General features: G+C 35.9%; 1 protein-coding gene across 11 annotated transcripts in view; it reads left to right on the forward strand.

Moving 5' to 3' along the window:
* The window catches only part of FRYL (FRY like transcription coactivator), a 272,775-nt gene that overhangs the window by 150,826 nt on the left and 105,813 nt on the right, over window positions 1-16,136 (forward strand). For 8 of the 11 annotated variants that reach the window (XM_045474132.1, XM_045474131.1, XM_045474133.1 and 5 more), the window contains 8 exons: window positions 1,086-1,254; window positions 1,543-1,635; window positions 5,793-5,891; window positions 6,858-6,959; window positions 9,943-9,987; window positions 12,381-12,484; window positions 12,679-12,787; window positions 14,515-14,601. In XM_045474132.1, the coding sequence (XP_045330088.1) occupies window positions 1,086-1,254; window positions 1,543-1,635; window positions 5,793-5,891; window positions 6,858-6,959; window positions 9,943-9,987; window positions 12,381-12,484; window positions 12,679-12,787; window positions 14,515-14,601 (808 nt within the window). The remainder of the gene's footprint in view (window positions 1-1,085; window positions 1,255-1,542; window positions 1,636-5,792; window positions 5,892-6,857; window positions 6,960-9,942; window positions 9,988-12,380; window positions 12,485-12,678; window positions 12,788-14,514; window positions 14,602-16,136) is intronic. The other 3 variants (XM_045474127.1, XM_045474129.1, XM_045474130.1) reach the window with 1 other exon arrangement.

Here is a 16,136-nt window from a genome sequence, read left to right on the forward strand (position 1 = left end):
AATGGAAATGGCTAATATTTCCTATCATATATCCATATTTCATTAATACGCAATTTTCTTTTTCCCCTCTGTAGTCAATAACGATTAGAAAATATGCTTCATTTCCCATTTTAACTTTTCAAAAACTGGTTTCCCCCAGTAACATTAACAGTAAAATCTTTAGCTGTTTCATAATAAATAAAGGGGGGAAATTAAGTATTTTTGATTATTAAACTGGTAAGTATCTTTTTGCAATGTAAGCAGAGAAAAAACTTAGTAGACTTACCAGTTGTGGTCATTTGAATCCAGGATGGTGCTTACATTTAAAAGCATTTTGATTCTTGAGCTTAGTCACATTGTGTGAGAGCGTGTGCCCCCCTCCTCTCCTTCAGTTTTTCTCCAGCATAAGGAGAAACTAATTTTAAGTGATGGTAGTCTAAAATTGATTGATTCGTGTCTTTGAACACATTTATAGTCTCCAATCCGTTCTCCATATAACTCAAATTACAGGTTTTTTTTTTTTTTTTTTTAAAGTTTTATTTTTATTTTTGGGACAGAGAGAGACAGAGCATGAACGGGGGAGGGGCAGAGAGAGAGGGAGACACAGAATCGGAAACAGGCTCCAGGCTCTGAGCCATTAGCCCAGAGCCCGACGCGGGGCTCGAACTCACGGACCGCGAGATCGTGACCTGGCTGAAGTCGGACGCTTGACCGACTGCGCCACCCAGGTGCCCCTCAAATTACAGGTTTTATAAAAAGGAGTACAAACTGGAGACACTATCTGATTTATGGGGTAGATTATTTGATTTGATTTGACTATGATTATTAACGATTAAATGGTAATGGAGCTGTATTGACGATGTTGTAGGACTAAAGATATCTTATTATATCTTCTTAAGGAACTTCTAACTTTAAAATAAAGGAACAGCAGATTTCGAATAATGTCAAATAATTTTATTTCCCTCTGTGCTTTTCTAGTAATTTTGATGAGGGTAGAGAAAGGACATAATGTTTACGTAAAGTATCTTTTGATTTCAACCTTGAGTATCATGTGGGACATTAGTGTTTTGAATTCCTATCCACTTATGTATTCATGTATATTAAAGATTTCAGGCTGTGAGGAAGAAGTTTGTGACAGAATTGAAAGAACTGCGGCAAAAGGAACAAAGTCCCCATGTGGTACAAAGCATCATCAGCTTAATAATGGGAATGAAGTTTTTTCGAGTAAAAATGTATCCTGTAGAAGATTTTGAAGCATCATTTCAGTTCATGCAGGTGATATACCTTCTCCATTGTGGTGATTGGAATTAGCCTAACAGTGGTTATGCTTGCTTTTCGTGACTTACTAAAGGAAACATAATATATATTACTATATATATATATATTCATGGCATCGTTAGTAATTCTTTAGTTCCAGTGTTAAATTGCCAGTGGTGTGAATTTACTTTCTTTTTAAATTTGAGTGTGTTTTGACTTTAGCTTTTTGGTAAAATCGCAGTATTTACAAGCTTATCATGATATTAAAAATTCTTAAACCTAATATATACCTCTTTGCCCCTCCAGGAATGTGCTCAGTATTTCTTAGAAGTAAAAGATAAAGATATAAAGCATGCACTTGCTGGTTTATTTGTGGAGATTCTTATCCCTGTAGCTGCTGTAAGTATACTTTAATTTCTATATTGTATGTTAAAAGTACCTTTTTACTGAAGAAGTTGCCACGTGAAATAGTCTTACTTTCCGGTAATTTCATAGACTGTTATGTGGGAAATTTGAATGTCATATGGATATGGGGAAAATGGTTATTAGCCAAATGTCAGTAGAGCATTGATTAGCCTTTTAATTAAAAGAATAGGCCCAGGTCCTTAAGATCCAGAGACTGCAAGGAGGGCAGAGTATATGCAACCCAGCCTCTAGGTCACGGCTGCCTGAAGCAGCTCAGTGCAAAATACTGCATTTACTCGCGGCTTCTGCTTCTTACAATATGGTGGCCATTTTAACAGCCTGTACTGTAACATATATCTTGGAATTTACAGGACTGTCTCGATTTTAAGAGTTCTGTAGTTGCTATTGATATTCGTGCCACCTGTCAAAATATGTATTCCAAATTATTTAGAAAATATTATTATAAATATATTATTTATATAACGTAATTTCTAGGGCAGCAGATTTATAGAAGCCTTTCTTGACATAAAAGTAGTGTGTTATTTGAAAATAATTTTGCAGTTACTAGTAACAGCATGCTATAAATAGGATTAAGGGATTTTATAATACTTACATGCTAGGTTTGTTTCCTAGGGTTTTTGTTTGTTTGTTTTTACCCAATTCAGTTGTTCTGTATGATATGTGATATGCAACTCACTTTCAGTATACTACATATTGCTGCATAAATGATATTCTTTTCATGTATATATATATTGTATATATCATCATTTCATTTTAAACTTGAAGTAAAATTGACATACAGTATGCATATTTAAAGTATATAATTTGACATGTGTATGCACGTGGGAAACCATCAGCATAATCAGGATAATGTACATATCTGTCACACCCTGGAAGTTTCCTTATTTTCCTTTTTAATCCACCCCCCCACCCCCCACCACCACTCACCTCACCTTTGGGTAGTGCAACTATTCATCTTCTTTCTGTCACTCTACATTAGTTTTGGTTTTCCTAGAATTTTATATTAATGGAGTTTTACAGTACAAAGCCATTTTTTGGCTTCTTTTACTCTGCATAATTATTTTGAGTTCCAACTATGTTGTGGAATGTATCAGTAGGTTTTTCCTTTCTCGTCGTTGCATAGTATTTCATTGCATAGACATACCACTGTATAGATAACACCACAGTTTGGTTGTGGTCATCTGTTTTGGATCCGTTTGTTCCAGTTTTTGGCTGTTACACATAAAGCCGCTGTGAACATTTATGTCCAAGTCTATGTATGGGACATAAGCTTTTATTTACTTTGGGTAAATATCTAGGGATGGAATTGGTGGACCAAATGGTAGCTATATGTTTGATTGTTAAAGAAATTGTCATGCAACGTTCCAAAGTTGTTGCGTCATTTTGTATTCCAAGGAGCCGGATGTGAGAGTTCTAGTTCCTCCACATCCTCACCAACACTTCTTTGGCCAGTTATTTTAGTTTTAGCCATTCTGCTAGTTGTGTTGTGGTGTCTCACTGGGGTTTTAAAATTTGCATTTCCCTAATGACCAATGATTTTGAGCGTCCTGTATTTGCTGTCCATATGTTTTCTTTGGCAAAATGTGTGTTGAAATCTTTTCTTATTTTTTAATATGGAGTTGTTTGTATTCTGATTGAGTTTTAGAGATATATTTTTATGTATCTTAAAGATATATTTTGGGGACACCTGGGTGGCTCATTTGGTTGAGGGTCTGACTCTTGGTTTTTGGCTCAGGTTACGATCTCCCGGTTTTGTGAGTTTGAGTCCCACAGCGGGCTCTGCACAGCTGGCGGCTCGGAGCCTGCTTAGGATTCTTTCTCTCTCCCTCTGTCTGCCCCTCCGCCACTCACCCTATCTCTGTCTCTCTCAAATAAATAAATAAACTTAAAGAAAAAAAAAAAGGTGGACAGGGAGGGGTGCCTGGTTGGCTCGGTTGAGCGTCAGACTCTTGATATCGGCTCAGGTTATGATCTCACGTTTCATGTGTTGGAGCCCTGCATGGGGCCTCGCTCTGACAGCACAGAGATTCTCTGTGCTTGGGATTCTCTGTCTTCCTCTCTCTCTGCCTCTCCCCTGTGCTCACTTGCACGCTCTCTCTCAAAAATAAATAAACATTTTAAAAAATAAAATAAAATGAAGTTTTAAAGTCTTAGAAAAAAAAAAAAGAAAAGGTAGACAGGGAACTGGAAGCAAAGTGAAAGTTTTAAAATATTAATGACCGTGATTGGCATGATTTTTTTTTTACCTGTCTTGAATATTTACTTACAGTTAAATGTTTGAGGATTTAAAAAAAAAAAATTGATTCTTTTTTAATGGGTACAAACAAAAGTCATGAATAGAGCTCAGTAGGTAGTTTGAGTCAGATAGCCCCCCACCCCAGGTTTCAGCCAAGTCTGGGGTTTTTATTTTATTATTATTATTTTTTTGATAAAATAAACCTATCATTTATCAAACCATCAGGTTTTAGTCTATTTTCATTAGTGCATGTATTTCAATTTCTTTTTCTAGAAGTGGTTTGGGTTGCTGCTTCTCTATCCCACATTGTCATCTGTGCTTCCCCCTTGTCTGAAAATCTGTTTTTGCCAGATACCTAACTGGGATTAGGTTGTATTTTTAAGGTAATTAATCAAAAGGAGCAGGTTGTAGGAGGAAAGACCCTTGACGGTCCTTGCGGTCCATGAGTATTGTGTTACCTGATTCTTCTTTTACGCCGTGTTTGTGTTTGTAGTTTGTTTGCTAAGGCAGCCCTCATAAAGTGCCTCAAACTAGGTGGCTCAAATAACAAAAATTATTGTCTCACAGTTACGGTGAGACCAAGGTGTTGGTGGGTTGATTCCTTCTGAGGGCTGTGAGGAAGCATCTGTTCTGTGTCTCTCTCCTAGTTTCTGATATCTTTGGCATTCCTTGGCTTATAGAATCAGCACCTGAGCTCTGCCTTCATTTTTGCGTGGTGTTCTCCTTGTGTACGTCTTGGTCCAAATTGCCTGTTTTTTTTTTTTAAAGGATACCCATCATGTTGGAGTAGGGTCCCCTCACCCCAGTATGACTTTATCCTAACTTAACAATTACATCTGCAATGACCAAATGACACCTGCCTTTTCCAAATAAGGTCACGTGGTGAGGTACGCTGGGTTAGGATTTCAATACCTGAATTTGGGGTGTGGGGGAGGTGACATTTCAATCCATAACACCCACTGCTGCATATAGCACTCATTCTGTCTGGAACATTCTTGCCTCTTCAATAACCTCCCTCCCCACTTTGCCTGGTTGGCCTCTCCTTACTCATTCATCACATGTATTGAATCCTTTCTTTGTATCAGAGCCTCTTCTGTGCATAGGGAATGCAAGAATGGTCAAGGTAGGAAAGACACCTTGCTCTTGTAGAGCTATTTCTAGTGCAGAAAACAGCTGGTAAACGAGTATGTAAAATATCTAGTAGGTGGATGGTGATAAGTACTGTGGAGAGATGTACGATAAGATAGGGGGGTAGGGATTGCTGAAGGGGTAAGGGAGTTGAAATTTTGAATACTGTGATTAGCTGAGACCACCCCCTCGAAGGAGATGGAGATGACTGAGCAGAAGCTAAAGGAACGAGGGAAAAGGCGTGCTGTATCTGAGGGAAGACTTCTTGGGCACAAGGAACCACTGTAGACTCCCTAAAGCACAAACATGCATGATCTGTTCTAGAAACGGCAAGAAAGCTAGCTGGTGCTGCTGGATCCCAGTGCAGGAAGGCAGAGTGTGGAGGACAAGGCCGGAGAGGTTCCCTGGGATTTACTGCTCTGTATCAGGGAAGGGATGCTGGATTCAGCTTTGGTGTTACTTCCTTGTGGAGTTTTTCCGTCGGGGCCCCTTGTGAACGTGCCCAGAGCACAGAGAATTTCCTCTTGCAGCATCTGTTGGTTGTATCACATACTCATTGCCTGTTCACTTGCTTGTGTTTTCTCAGAACAGGGACCACCTTTATCTCAGCGACTTGACAGTTGGTCATTTGGCAGTTTCTAGTACTTTAGTGAGATACTCGGTGAAGGAGTCACTAATTTCACACCTTAGAGGAAGTTCTCGTAATTTCTGTACAGTTTAATATTTGTGACCATTTTCTTTGTTTTTGTATTATCTTTTTACCTAGGCTGTTAAAAATGAAGTGAATGTTCCCTGTTTGAAAAATTTTGTGGAGATGCTTTATCAGACTACTTTTGAACTGAGCTCCAGGAAGAAGCATTCATTGGTATTGAAAAGCATTTCAAACCTTTTCATATTTAATTAGGAGTTGTAGTAATTGATGGCTGAATTGAGGGGAGATTGAAACGAATTGTAAGAATTGAAATTGTAAAATTTCCAAAACGCAACATAAGGGCAAATTTTATACATTTTTCCTGCTATTTTTAAAACATTCTGTTCTTAGTTTTACTGGCTCTACATTTGATAGGTTATTCAGACTTCATTCTAGGTATTTACCTATCTTGACAGGTGCTTTAAGTTATGCATTATACTATGTGGAAGCTTTCATATACTCCTATTAAACCATAAATTTCTTTATTCTACATTATTATTGCACTCAGAAGTATTAGATTACTTAGGAACCATTGTCTATCTAATGACATCATTACTATTCAGAGATTTAACCACCCACTCCATGTAACTTTGAAGGAGTTTGCTGTAAATTTTTATGCAGCTTGCAGAAAGTGTGGAGAATTAGACAAATACTTGACCACTTAAGATAGAGATCTAATAACGAATAAACACTTATTGTGCCAGGCATTGAACTAATTACATTTGCATTGTTTTACTTTAAACCTCCCAGCCCCGTCTATCATTCTCCAGTCCGTGTGTTAGCAAAGGGAGCCTTGGAGCCCTTAATTATATCCACCCTGAAGTCATGTGCCTGGCAAAAAGCTGAAACTTTGATGCCAGTCTGTGCTTGATCCCAGGGCTTGTGTTCCTAACCACTGTACTTGTTGAGGGAGTGGTGGCTCTAGGGAAAAATGAAAGCATGCTCCAACTCAGGGCAATGAGACAGATCGAGGAGTTGTTCTTACAGAAAATGTGCCCTTTATCATTTTTTGTTACGTTACTTTAGGAGACCGTACTTCTTACGACAAATGGGAAAACTGCCTTTGTTTCTGAGGATATGATTTACAAATCTGTGCTTTCTCATGAAAAATGTTAATTCTCTTTTCCCTATCTCCTATAGGCTCTTTATCCACTAATTACCTGCCTTTTATGTGTCAGTCAGAAACAGTTTTTTTTAAATAACTGGCATATTTTCCTACAGAACTGTTTGTCACATTTAAAGGTAAGACATAATCACATTTCTGACCTGTAGATACTGACTGTAGTATATTCATTTGTGCGTATATATTGAACAGTATGTAATAAAACCCTCATTATTATTGGTGCATTAGAAGAATAATACTTTACCACATTGCTTTTCTTAAATGTACTTTATTCTTTCTGTGGGGAATCACATATTGACATGAATCAACTTTTGATTGAAAGTTTAGTTTGTCTTAATGCAAAATTGTACATTTTTAACAGCTGTTTGTTTATATTATCTTAGATCTAACAATATTTGTGCTAAAAACATGCCTTTAGAGTTACAGAGTGTTAATCTGATAGAATCCTCCGGATATTATTTTGTGTTTCATTTTGAGAAAATTCAGTCATGTTGGCTCAAGTCTGAAAGTGAAAAAAGCCTTGATAATGAAATGTCACTAAAAGCACATTTGATGAAAGTGTGCCAGCCAAACCTAAGAGTGTGATATTGGATCCACAGGGATACAGAATCTCCTGAAATGATTCTGACTTGAATCAAGGGATAGTTGTTACTAACACTATTTGGCACGCCCACGTCCGGTCTCTCTTTAGTGTTGTAAACAAGACTGTGAGATAGAAGGATCTTTATCTTCCCTGGATACTCTGCTAGCAGGATCTAACAGGATCCGCTTTTCTTCTGTGGATAGGAGCTCAGTTAAGGTCTGACACGGGACATGGGAATATTCCTCACCTGCATGTCATGGAAATGCTTGATTTGAACACTGTTTTAATACCTAGATGAGTACATTTGAATATTTGCTTACAAGTTCTAGAAGCATGACAGACATGGCATCTTATTTCCTGTCATTCCTCTAAGTTAGGATAATACTGGAAACCTTATACTTTGAAGACAATGAAAGCGAGGCACAGATAGATTAAATGACTTTTCTCTGACTCTATAGCTCACTGTGGTATTTGAGAAATAGTGGTATTTGACTTCTCATTCCCACTTTGAGAATGATCCACTGGAAACATTATCCTATATATCTTTTCCGTGACTTTATACATCATTTCCAAAAGTGCCTTGATTACTTAAAAAAGGTATACAGAAAATAAAAGTCTTTGAGAAACATTTTTGGCTCTTTTTTTTCCTAGATACTCATTGATATTATTCATATTTGGATGAGACTTGATATACTCTCTTTCTTATGTATGAAAATTCCCAGGACCAAATCAAGCTTATTAAACTCTTTATGTCATGCAACCAGAAAATAAGCTTTATTTAATTAATTACATTATACTGTTTTCTGTCCTCATTTTGATGATTCATACCAATACAGGTACTAAAAGGGGGAATTGATAATTTTCTGGGTAGTATGATTTTCCATACTTCCAATAAAATATTTTCAGACTCGCATTTAAGTGTTTTCTGAAAGGTTGCTTTGTTTCATGACAATCCATACTTTTCTGTTGCTTGTTGGAATTGTTGTATATATATATGTTTCCACCTAACATATTTGCAATTCTTTCGCAGCACCTTAACTTTTATTTTTTTGTCTTAAGGCTTTCATTTGAAATGCTGTTTTCTTTGAACCCTTACCTCCTGTTAAATATCTCTGGCATATTGTCCATTTTAATTAATGGCAATGTCGCTCTGCCAGGCTCAAGGAGATAAGAGCCACCTTAGCATGAATATTTGGAATATAGTTGTCTTGGCCATTAACCCTTAACTTACATTAAGGCTCTATTCAGCAGAAATTTTACGAATTGGCTCCTGTTTATTAAGTTTTAGATACTGTGGCTACACTGCAGAGTTGAGGTAAGGCATGGAGTATTCAGTAAAAAACCTTACGCTAGTTATCTGTTGCAACAGATATAATTGATTTGCTATATATATATATATATATATATATATATATATATATATATACACACACACACACACACACACACACACACACACACACACACAGGAAAAACTGGTTCAAGATGAAGGCCTAAACTGATTCTGTTTTGAGATGCAAGAAACCTCATGATTTCAAAAAAATCCATAACAAGTTTTCACTTACTAGACCTATTACTTCTTAAAGCTGATTCTTATTAATACTTCTATATACTAGATGCTTAAATACAATCTCTCATTTAATTCTTACTGTAAGTGAGGCTGAAAGAAGATAAATAAGTAACCCACGGCCAGGGGGCCAAAAAGTGATAGAGATAGGTTTGCATCTAGATCTCTCCAGCTCCATAATGTTTGCCCTTTGAGATCCACCCATTATCTGTTAATGGACTATAAGGAGTTTTGCTGTACTAGATATTTTCAGACAATATCTGGCTGTCATTCTGGGATATTAAAAAAGGCCTTATTCTCCAGAGTCATAAGAATAAATAGAATCTTTAATATTGTACACTTTTTAAAAAGTTACCATATCAGTATTTGAAGGTGGTGACCACGGAACATGGGCTTTCGCCCCATCGGCCCATAAATAGCATGAGAAAACATCCATTTGAATTCACAGAAGATGTCACATCTGTCATTTTTGTCCTTAAACAGAATTTGGTAGTTTTCCTATTCCCCTATCTTTTTATCAGTCGAGGTTATTATGTGAAAAGTGATTGTAAGTTTTCTGAAGAATAATTAGAGGGGGTGTGGGGGGGGGGAAATAATAAGAGTAGTGGAGTTCAGATAAAAATAATTTGAAGGTTGTTTTCTATAGCGCATGCTTATTTTCTTCTAAAAATTTAAACTTGCTAGAACTCGAGTGCAGTGCGTTGAGAGGAAAATTTAGGTACTTAATAATTTAAATATTTTCTCTTAGTTTAAGGATTATATAGATATATCCCAAGTTATAGGATTTTTTTTTTTTTTTCCTTTAGTGTTTCTGGCCACTGTCTTGGAAATTTCAAATTTCTTCTAAATAGAGGCCTTGGTGAAGAGCTGTCTTGTTTTGTGCTTATTTTCATCTAACATGCATGTGCTGTGTCTCATGTTTATGTTTGCTGTCTCACATTGCTTTATTTAGATGCCATCTAACAACAGTATCAGAAAACAAATAGAAACACTCCAGGTGAGTTGTGTTGATGTTACAAAGTAAAATATTGCTTTATCTCCTTTAAGTGTGGCTTTTTTTTTTTTTTTTTTTCCCCTTTACCCATTGTTGCATTGCATGTCTAATGTATTTATTCCAGCCCGCTTCCCCTCTTGTAAAAGAAGACTAGCACACAGCAGGGACACTCTACATGTTTAATATTAATGTCATCCCAAGAAGATGAATTTACGAGCTACAAGTGATCATGAATGTTGATTCTTAACCAAAATCCTCCATTTTAAAATATCCTGTTTAATTTGTTGTTTAATTAACATTACATTAGTGACACTGTTATAGACGAAATTAAAAAAAAAAAAAAACATTTTCCGATGCAATTAAGGAGACAGCTTAGATTTTAAGTATGATTTTTGATGCATGACTTTTTAAAACTTGTCTCCTGTTGGTTTGGATTTTAAGCAAAATATTTTGGGTTTGGTTCATGGTAGAAAAAAGGGAAAGATACATTAAGATGATTGCGGCCAAAGAACATACTGGACATATTAAATGTTTATTGGATTTTAATGTATGTAACAATCTGCTTATTCGTATTATACCAAAATGGTAACTGGGGAATTATCTACTCTTTGGTTAAGGCTCAGATCATTTTAGGATGTTTTTATTATTCAGACATGTTTGACAGCATTTCAGTGGCTGAATACACAATAATTGATGTATCATTTTTCATCTTAGTTTTGGCTTTGTTCAGTGTAGAATAAGTCTGCTTTGTAAACATAGTAGTCCATCTTGGAAAGTTTGAAAATCAAGTTTTTTTCATTCTAGATATCTCAGCCCTTAACGTAAAATAATCCAAAATACTTTATTAACCATTTATATGAAGACATTTTTATGTGGAATTGGACTTAAATATTTTTAATATATAACATGTATTAATTTGTATCAGTTGTGTTTTGAAAATATAATTTAATGTGAAAATACTATTTGGAATGTACATCAAACTAATTGAACATTTTTTGATACCTGATATCTTGCATTTAAATGACAGAAAAAAAAGTTACATGATAGAAAAGAAAGTACTATAAAAAGCTTGGTTGTTACGAGTAACCTGCACACGTTACTTACTACTTTATATGTTACCTTAGTTACATTAGTAATTAATAACTACTTGGGGAGTGTGTTTGAAATTTGGAATCGTTATGATTTGGCAATAGAAGTAGGGACTGATGTTGAGACACTGACCAGCAGAATAATTGGTATTCCGTTCTTAATTATATCAATTCTTCACATAGATGTGCAAAATTCTATTTTCTGATCGCTCTGTTTCTTTTACTTGTCATTTGTTATCTTTTTGTATTGCTTTTAATCATACATAGTTGTCCATTTTTCTATTTCTCAAGAAAAAGTAAAATAGAATGGCTAAATTACTTAGAATTTTAAAACCCTGTTTTGTTTGTTGCTGTGTATAAAATAATTACTCAACAATAAGAAATCCCGCAAACTAAATTAAATGAATGCTGATTTATGACAGTCAGTGCATCCTACAACCATCAACATACACAAAGAATTTCTCCTAATAAAGTTGATCATGAGCTACATTTTCAAAATTCAGCATTAAATCTCATTACATGACTGGTCATCTGAGAACCTTACTTTTTATAATAAGTGGTATGAAGAAAAAGTTTGCTGATCAAGTTGTGATTGAAATGAAATAATTTTCTTATTCTAAATGATAATAATTTAAGTAATGTCTAAGTAAAATTTAAAGGTATAACAACATTTATGGAGCATTTAACATGTGCCAGCAGTGTTCCGAGTGTTTTTCACACAAAAACTTCCTTAATGTGTGAGGTAGGTACCATTTTATCTCCATTTTTAAAGGTGAGGAAATTGTGGTACCAAGTGGTATAAAAGTGCCCCAAAGGTGAGGTGTGGCCAGTCATTCCTGACTTCAGAGTCCTTGCTCTTCCGTAGTCCCTCTTGTAAGGATAATCACTCAGCAATAGTTTGCGTTATTTCATAAATGCAAGTACCCATAATAACCTTTGGTGGCCTAAGTTTTAATTAAGTTTGGACTGCAGTGAATTGCTCCAAAGATAAGGAATCCTTCTATCATGATGTCAATATTGTGTGAACTGTTTACTGCCAAGTAGGTTGATGTGTGTATAAGATAGGAGTTCTTTCAAGTATGAATATCCTTCTGATATTTTTACTGAAGGAATGGCTCGGAATTACCTCTCAGCTTTCTGTACTTACTATATACCGAACGTATATTTACATATTTAAACCTGCTTTAGATTGAATACAGAGAGGAGTGGGATAAGGGCTTTTAGTTGTTGGCAGAGACTGTATTTAATCTTAAATGATTGCAAGTCGGTTAATAAGTTTATTTTTTATTCTCTCTTGTTTTTGAACAGAATAAAGATCCTAAAATGTCTCGAGTTGCACTGGAATCTTTGTATAGATTGTTGTGGGTTTATGTAATTAGAATAAAATGTGAAAGCAACACTGTAACTCAGAGGTGAGTGCCTTTGCATTAAAATGGATTTTATAAAGATCTTGGTAAAAAAAATCACACTGATGACATTATAGTTAACATTTTATAAAGACCTTGAGAAGGAGAATGCATTTTCTTGACCTCTTATGAAGAATAGGAAGAATGTTTGTTGATGTCATTATCTCTTTACGACTCAGTCTTTTTTTTTTTTTTCATAGTCGTCTTATGAGCATAGTGTCAGCACTTTTTCCGAAAGGTTCACGTAGTGTGGTTCCTCGTGATACACCTCTCAATATATTTGTGAAGATTATCCAGTTCATTGCTCAGGTAAGTGCCTTACCTCACAATAACTGAAGTAATTTGGAGTTTTAAAATTTGTTACACATCTAAAAGCGTGATAACGGAACTCAAGGGGACCCACAGGTGGAGCACTTAATGTAGGAAGGGTCAAGGAAGTATTTCTCAGTCCTGCTGTTGCTCCATTGACTGATTACTTCCTGAGTATCTCCAAAGGTTTTTGGCAAATTGTTTTCTCATGCATTCATCTAGTTTCTTAGGTACAGATACTAGAATCCACAGTAGCTATTGAACCCAAAGGGAGCTTTGAAGGAATATAGATGGTTCACAGAATCGAATCACTGGTAGGACTACGAATGACTAAGAGGAAATTGCAGAATTGGGCTATCGAGGTAGCTGTGGCCTCTGCCATAGACAAAAAGCTGCCAAATTAGGAAGTCATCACAGTTCTTTCAGAATCCTGCTGCTGCCATGGTCCCCACTAGTAGAGGATTCCTTCCTTCCTGTCCTCCTCCACTTCCTCCTATATGTCAGTTCCCAAAGACTCACATGAGTATACCAGTTGGTAGGATCTAAATCACATCCTGAAGCCCACTGCTCTGAGGCATTCTGAGAAATACAATTTTAGCTTTCTAGTCTCTGCTAATAAAGGAAGGGTTATTAGAAGGGGATTAAACAGGTGCTGAGCAAGCAGATCCAGGGTTTTGGTCACATTCCCTTTGGGGACATCAGCCCTGGAAGAAGCATAGGTAAGGTTACTTCATCAGCTAAGGAAAATGCTTTGATTCCAGAATATTCATTGTGGTCTCTTTGAACTAAAACTGTGACAATTTAGATGATCTGTAATGTTATTTTTAACAGTAAAGAAATAAGGAATATTTAAACAAAATGAATACATTTCTATTTACGGCAGCCCAGAACTAATGATAATTGGATGGATATAAATGTGTCGGTAAGGTGAATGAAAGCAAACTGTGCTTTAGATCTAGTGTTTAGTGGGGTGCCTGGGTGGCTCAGTCGGTTGATCATGTGACTCTTGATTTCAGCTCAGGTCATGATCTCACAGTTTGTGAGTTCGAGCCCCACGTTGGGGGCTGAGCTGACAGCGTGCTTGGGATTCTCTCCCTCCATCTCTCTCTCTGTCCTTCCTCCTCTCTCTCTCTCTCTCTCTCTCTCTCAAAATCTCAAAATAAATAAGTAAACATTAAAAAAGAAAAAGATTTAGTATTTACAAAACTTTTACCATTGGCTCACATCTCTTTCCTTTCTCTTGCCCCCGGATCTTGTCCACCCCCTTGGATTAATCACCTTATACCAACACTCCATGAAAACTATGTAACTCCTCTCAGACATCAGCTAATCTTACTGATCTTCTTTTTCCTTGGAGATTTCCTTCCTGGAGACCTATTCTTACCGTCCCTGTGTGAACTCACTGCTCGCTAGGCCTGCCGCATACCTGTTGTTTCAGGACTCCCTTTTGCCATCATTCTGGGAATTTCTTCACTTAGATTTTTGAATATGATTTTGGTAAATGAATGTTTAAAATGTTTATCCTGTTTGTTGGGGCATTAAATCATTTGATAAATAATATATGTATAGTCATTTTTTTAAAATCTTAATTCATACGTATTTTTCTTTTGTCCACCTAGATCTTATGGATACAAACCTGGTGCCATTATATGTATGATTCTTAACATGATACCCAACATATAGTAGTAGAAAGTTATAAAGATGTCTTGATTGCTATTTTTTTCTAGGAACGTTTGGATTTTGCAATGAAAGAAATAATATTTGATCTTCTCAGTGTTGGAAAATCTACTAAAACTTTCACCATTAATCCAGAGGTAAAAAAATTATTATCCTATCTCATAATCTTTTTATTTAAACTTTTTTTTAGAGCAGTTTCTGGAATCAGAACTCTCAAGCTCCAATCTCTAGTTAGAAGCTTTACTTATCATTACTAGTGTGATGATCTAGGACCAATTATTTCACCTTACTGATAGCCAACTCAATTTTAGTAGTAGTTTCAAGTAGGGTGAAAAATTATCAAGGGAGGATGTTTTCTAGATGAGTCAGCGTAGCTGACTTCTAAGGTTGTGACATGAGCTCAGGTTTCATTTATTAATATCAGTATCAGATTTTTAAAAATAAATATCATTTACTTTACATTTATTGAGCACCAAAAATGTGTCAGGCACTGTTGTAGGTGTTAGAGACAACATGGGCAAAAATCCTTTTCCCCAGAGGGAGATTGATAAAAATAAAAAGGCAAAAGAATTAAATATTAAATATTTCCTACTTCTGTGGCCCTGTTATCCACTTAGTAAACCCTAACTCACTCATTAGACATTACATTTTTAGATTGTTCAAAAGATTTTGCAAGTAACATTGGAGAATATAAAAAGGTTATCTCTTTATTTCTTTAAAATTACTGTGCTGGTCCTTCTCATAATCAAATCCTAAAACATACATTTATGTAGTTAACAAAGAAGTTGGAAAGTTGTTGAAGCTTTTCGTTTGTAGGATTTTTAAGATACATGAATAATTATTTCTAGGTATATACAGTGAGCAGAAATGAGAAATGAGTGTTTTTATAGATGATATACTGAATGTGGTTTCCAGCGTCAAAATCATGTAATGAGATTTTCTTGAACATCCATTTTCAAAAACATCTTCTCCCATTGAATAAGTTTATTTCTGAATATAATTTTTTTCCTCACTGAAGCTCTTACGCTAGGAGTAAAAGAGTGTGAGTTCTGTGTTTTGTTGTTCTTTTCCATGGGCTTACTCTGTTAGTATTATCGTCAGTCTCCATTTTCTCTTCAGAATCTTTTTAAGCTTGCGAGAGCTAGTTTAGTTAAAGCCAGAAAAAAAATTATCCATTAATTCATTTAATCAAACACAAGCAAATTGCAGCACACCAAAAGAATGAGTACGTGCGGGTCCTTCTGTGAAACCCAGTACACTATGGAGCTTTCCCACTTCTTCAAGATGTTTTCTGTGACTATGTGACATGACCATGTGATGTTTAGACTGAGGGAGGGCACCAGTACTATGTTGTATATAAAGATGAGGAAAGCTTAAAATCTTAATCTTATTTAGATTAAAAAAAAAAAAAACCATAAATAAAAGTTTTATTGTCTTCCTGTATTCCAGCGAGCTATCTTGCACATCCATGGGGATGCACACACCTACCTTAGAGACCAGTGGCGTAGGTCAGAAAAAATGGCAGCTTGGGCGGAGACAGTGGTGGTGCAGATGGAGAGAAGAGTGCCAACTGAGAAAAGAAACATTGAGAAGGGACCTTGTTTGAGGGGAAAGTACATTTGGCTTAAATGAGTCAAACCTGAGACATCTTTTTGACATCCAGGTAGAGATG

This window comes from Leopardus geoffroyi, chromosome B1, assembly GCF_018350155.1.
Source record: "Leopardus geoffroyi isolate Oge1 chromosome B1, O.geoffroyi_Oge1_pat1.0, whole genome shotgun sequence".
NCBI lineage: Eukaryota > Metazoa > Chordata > Mammalia > Carnivora > Felidae > Leopardus > Leopardus geoffroyi.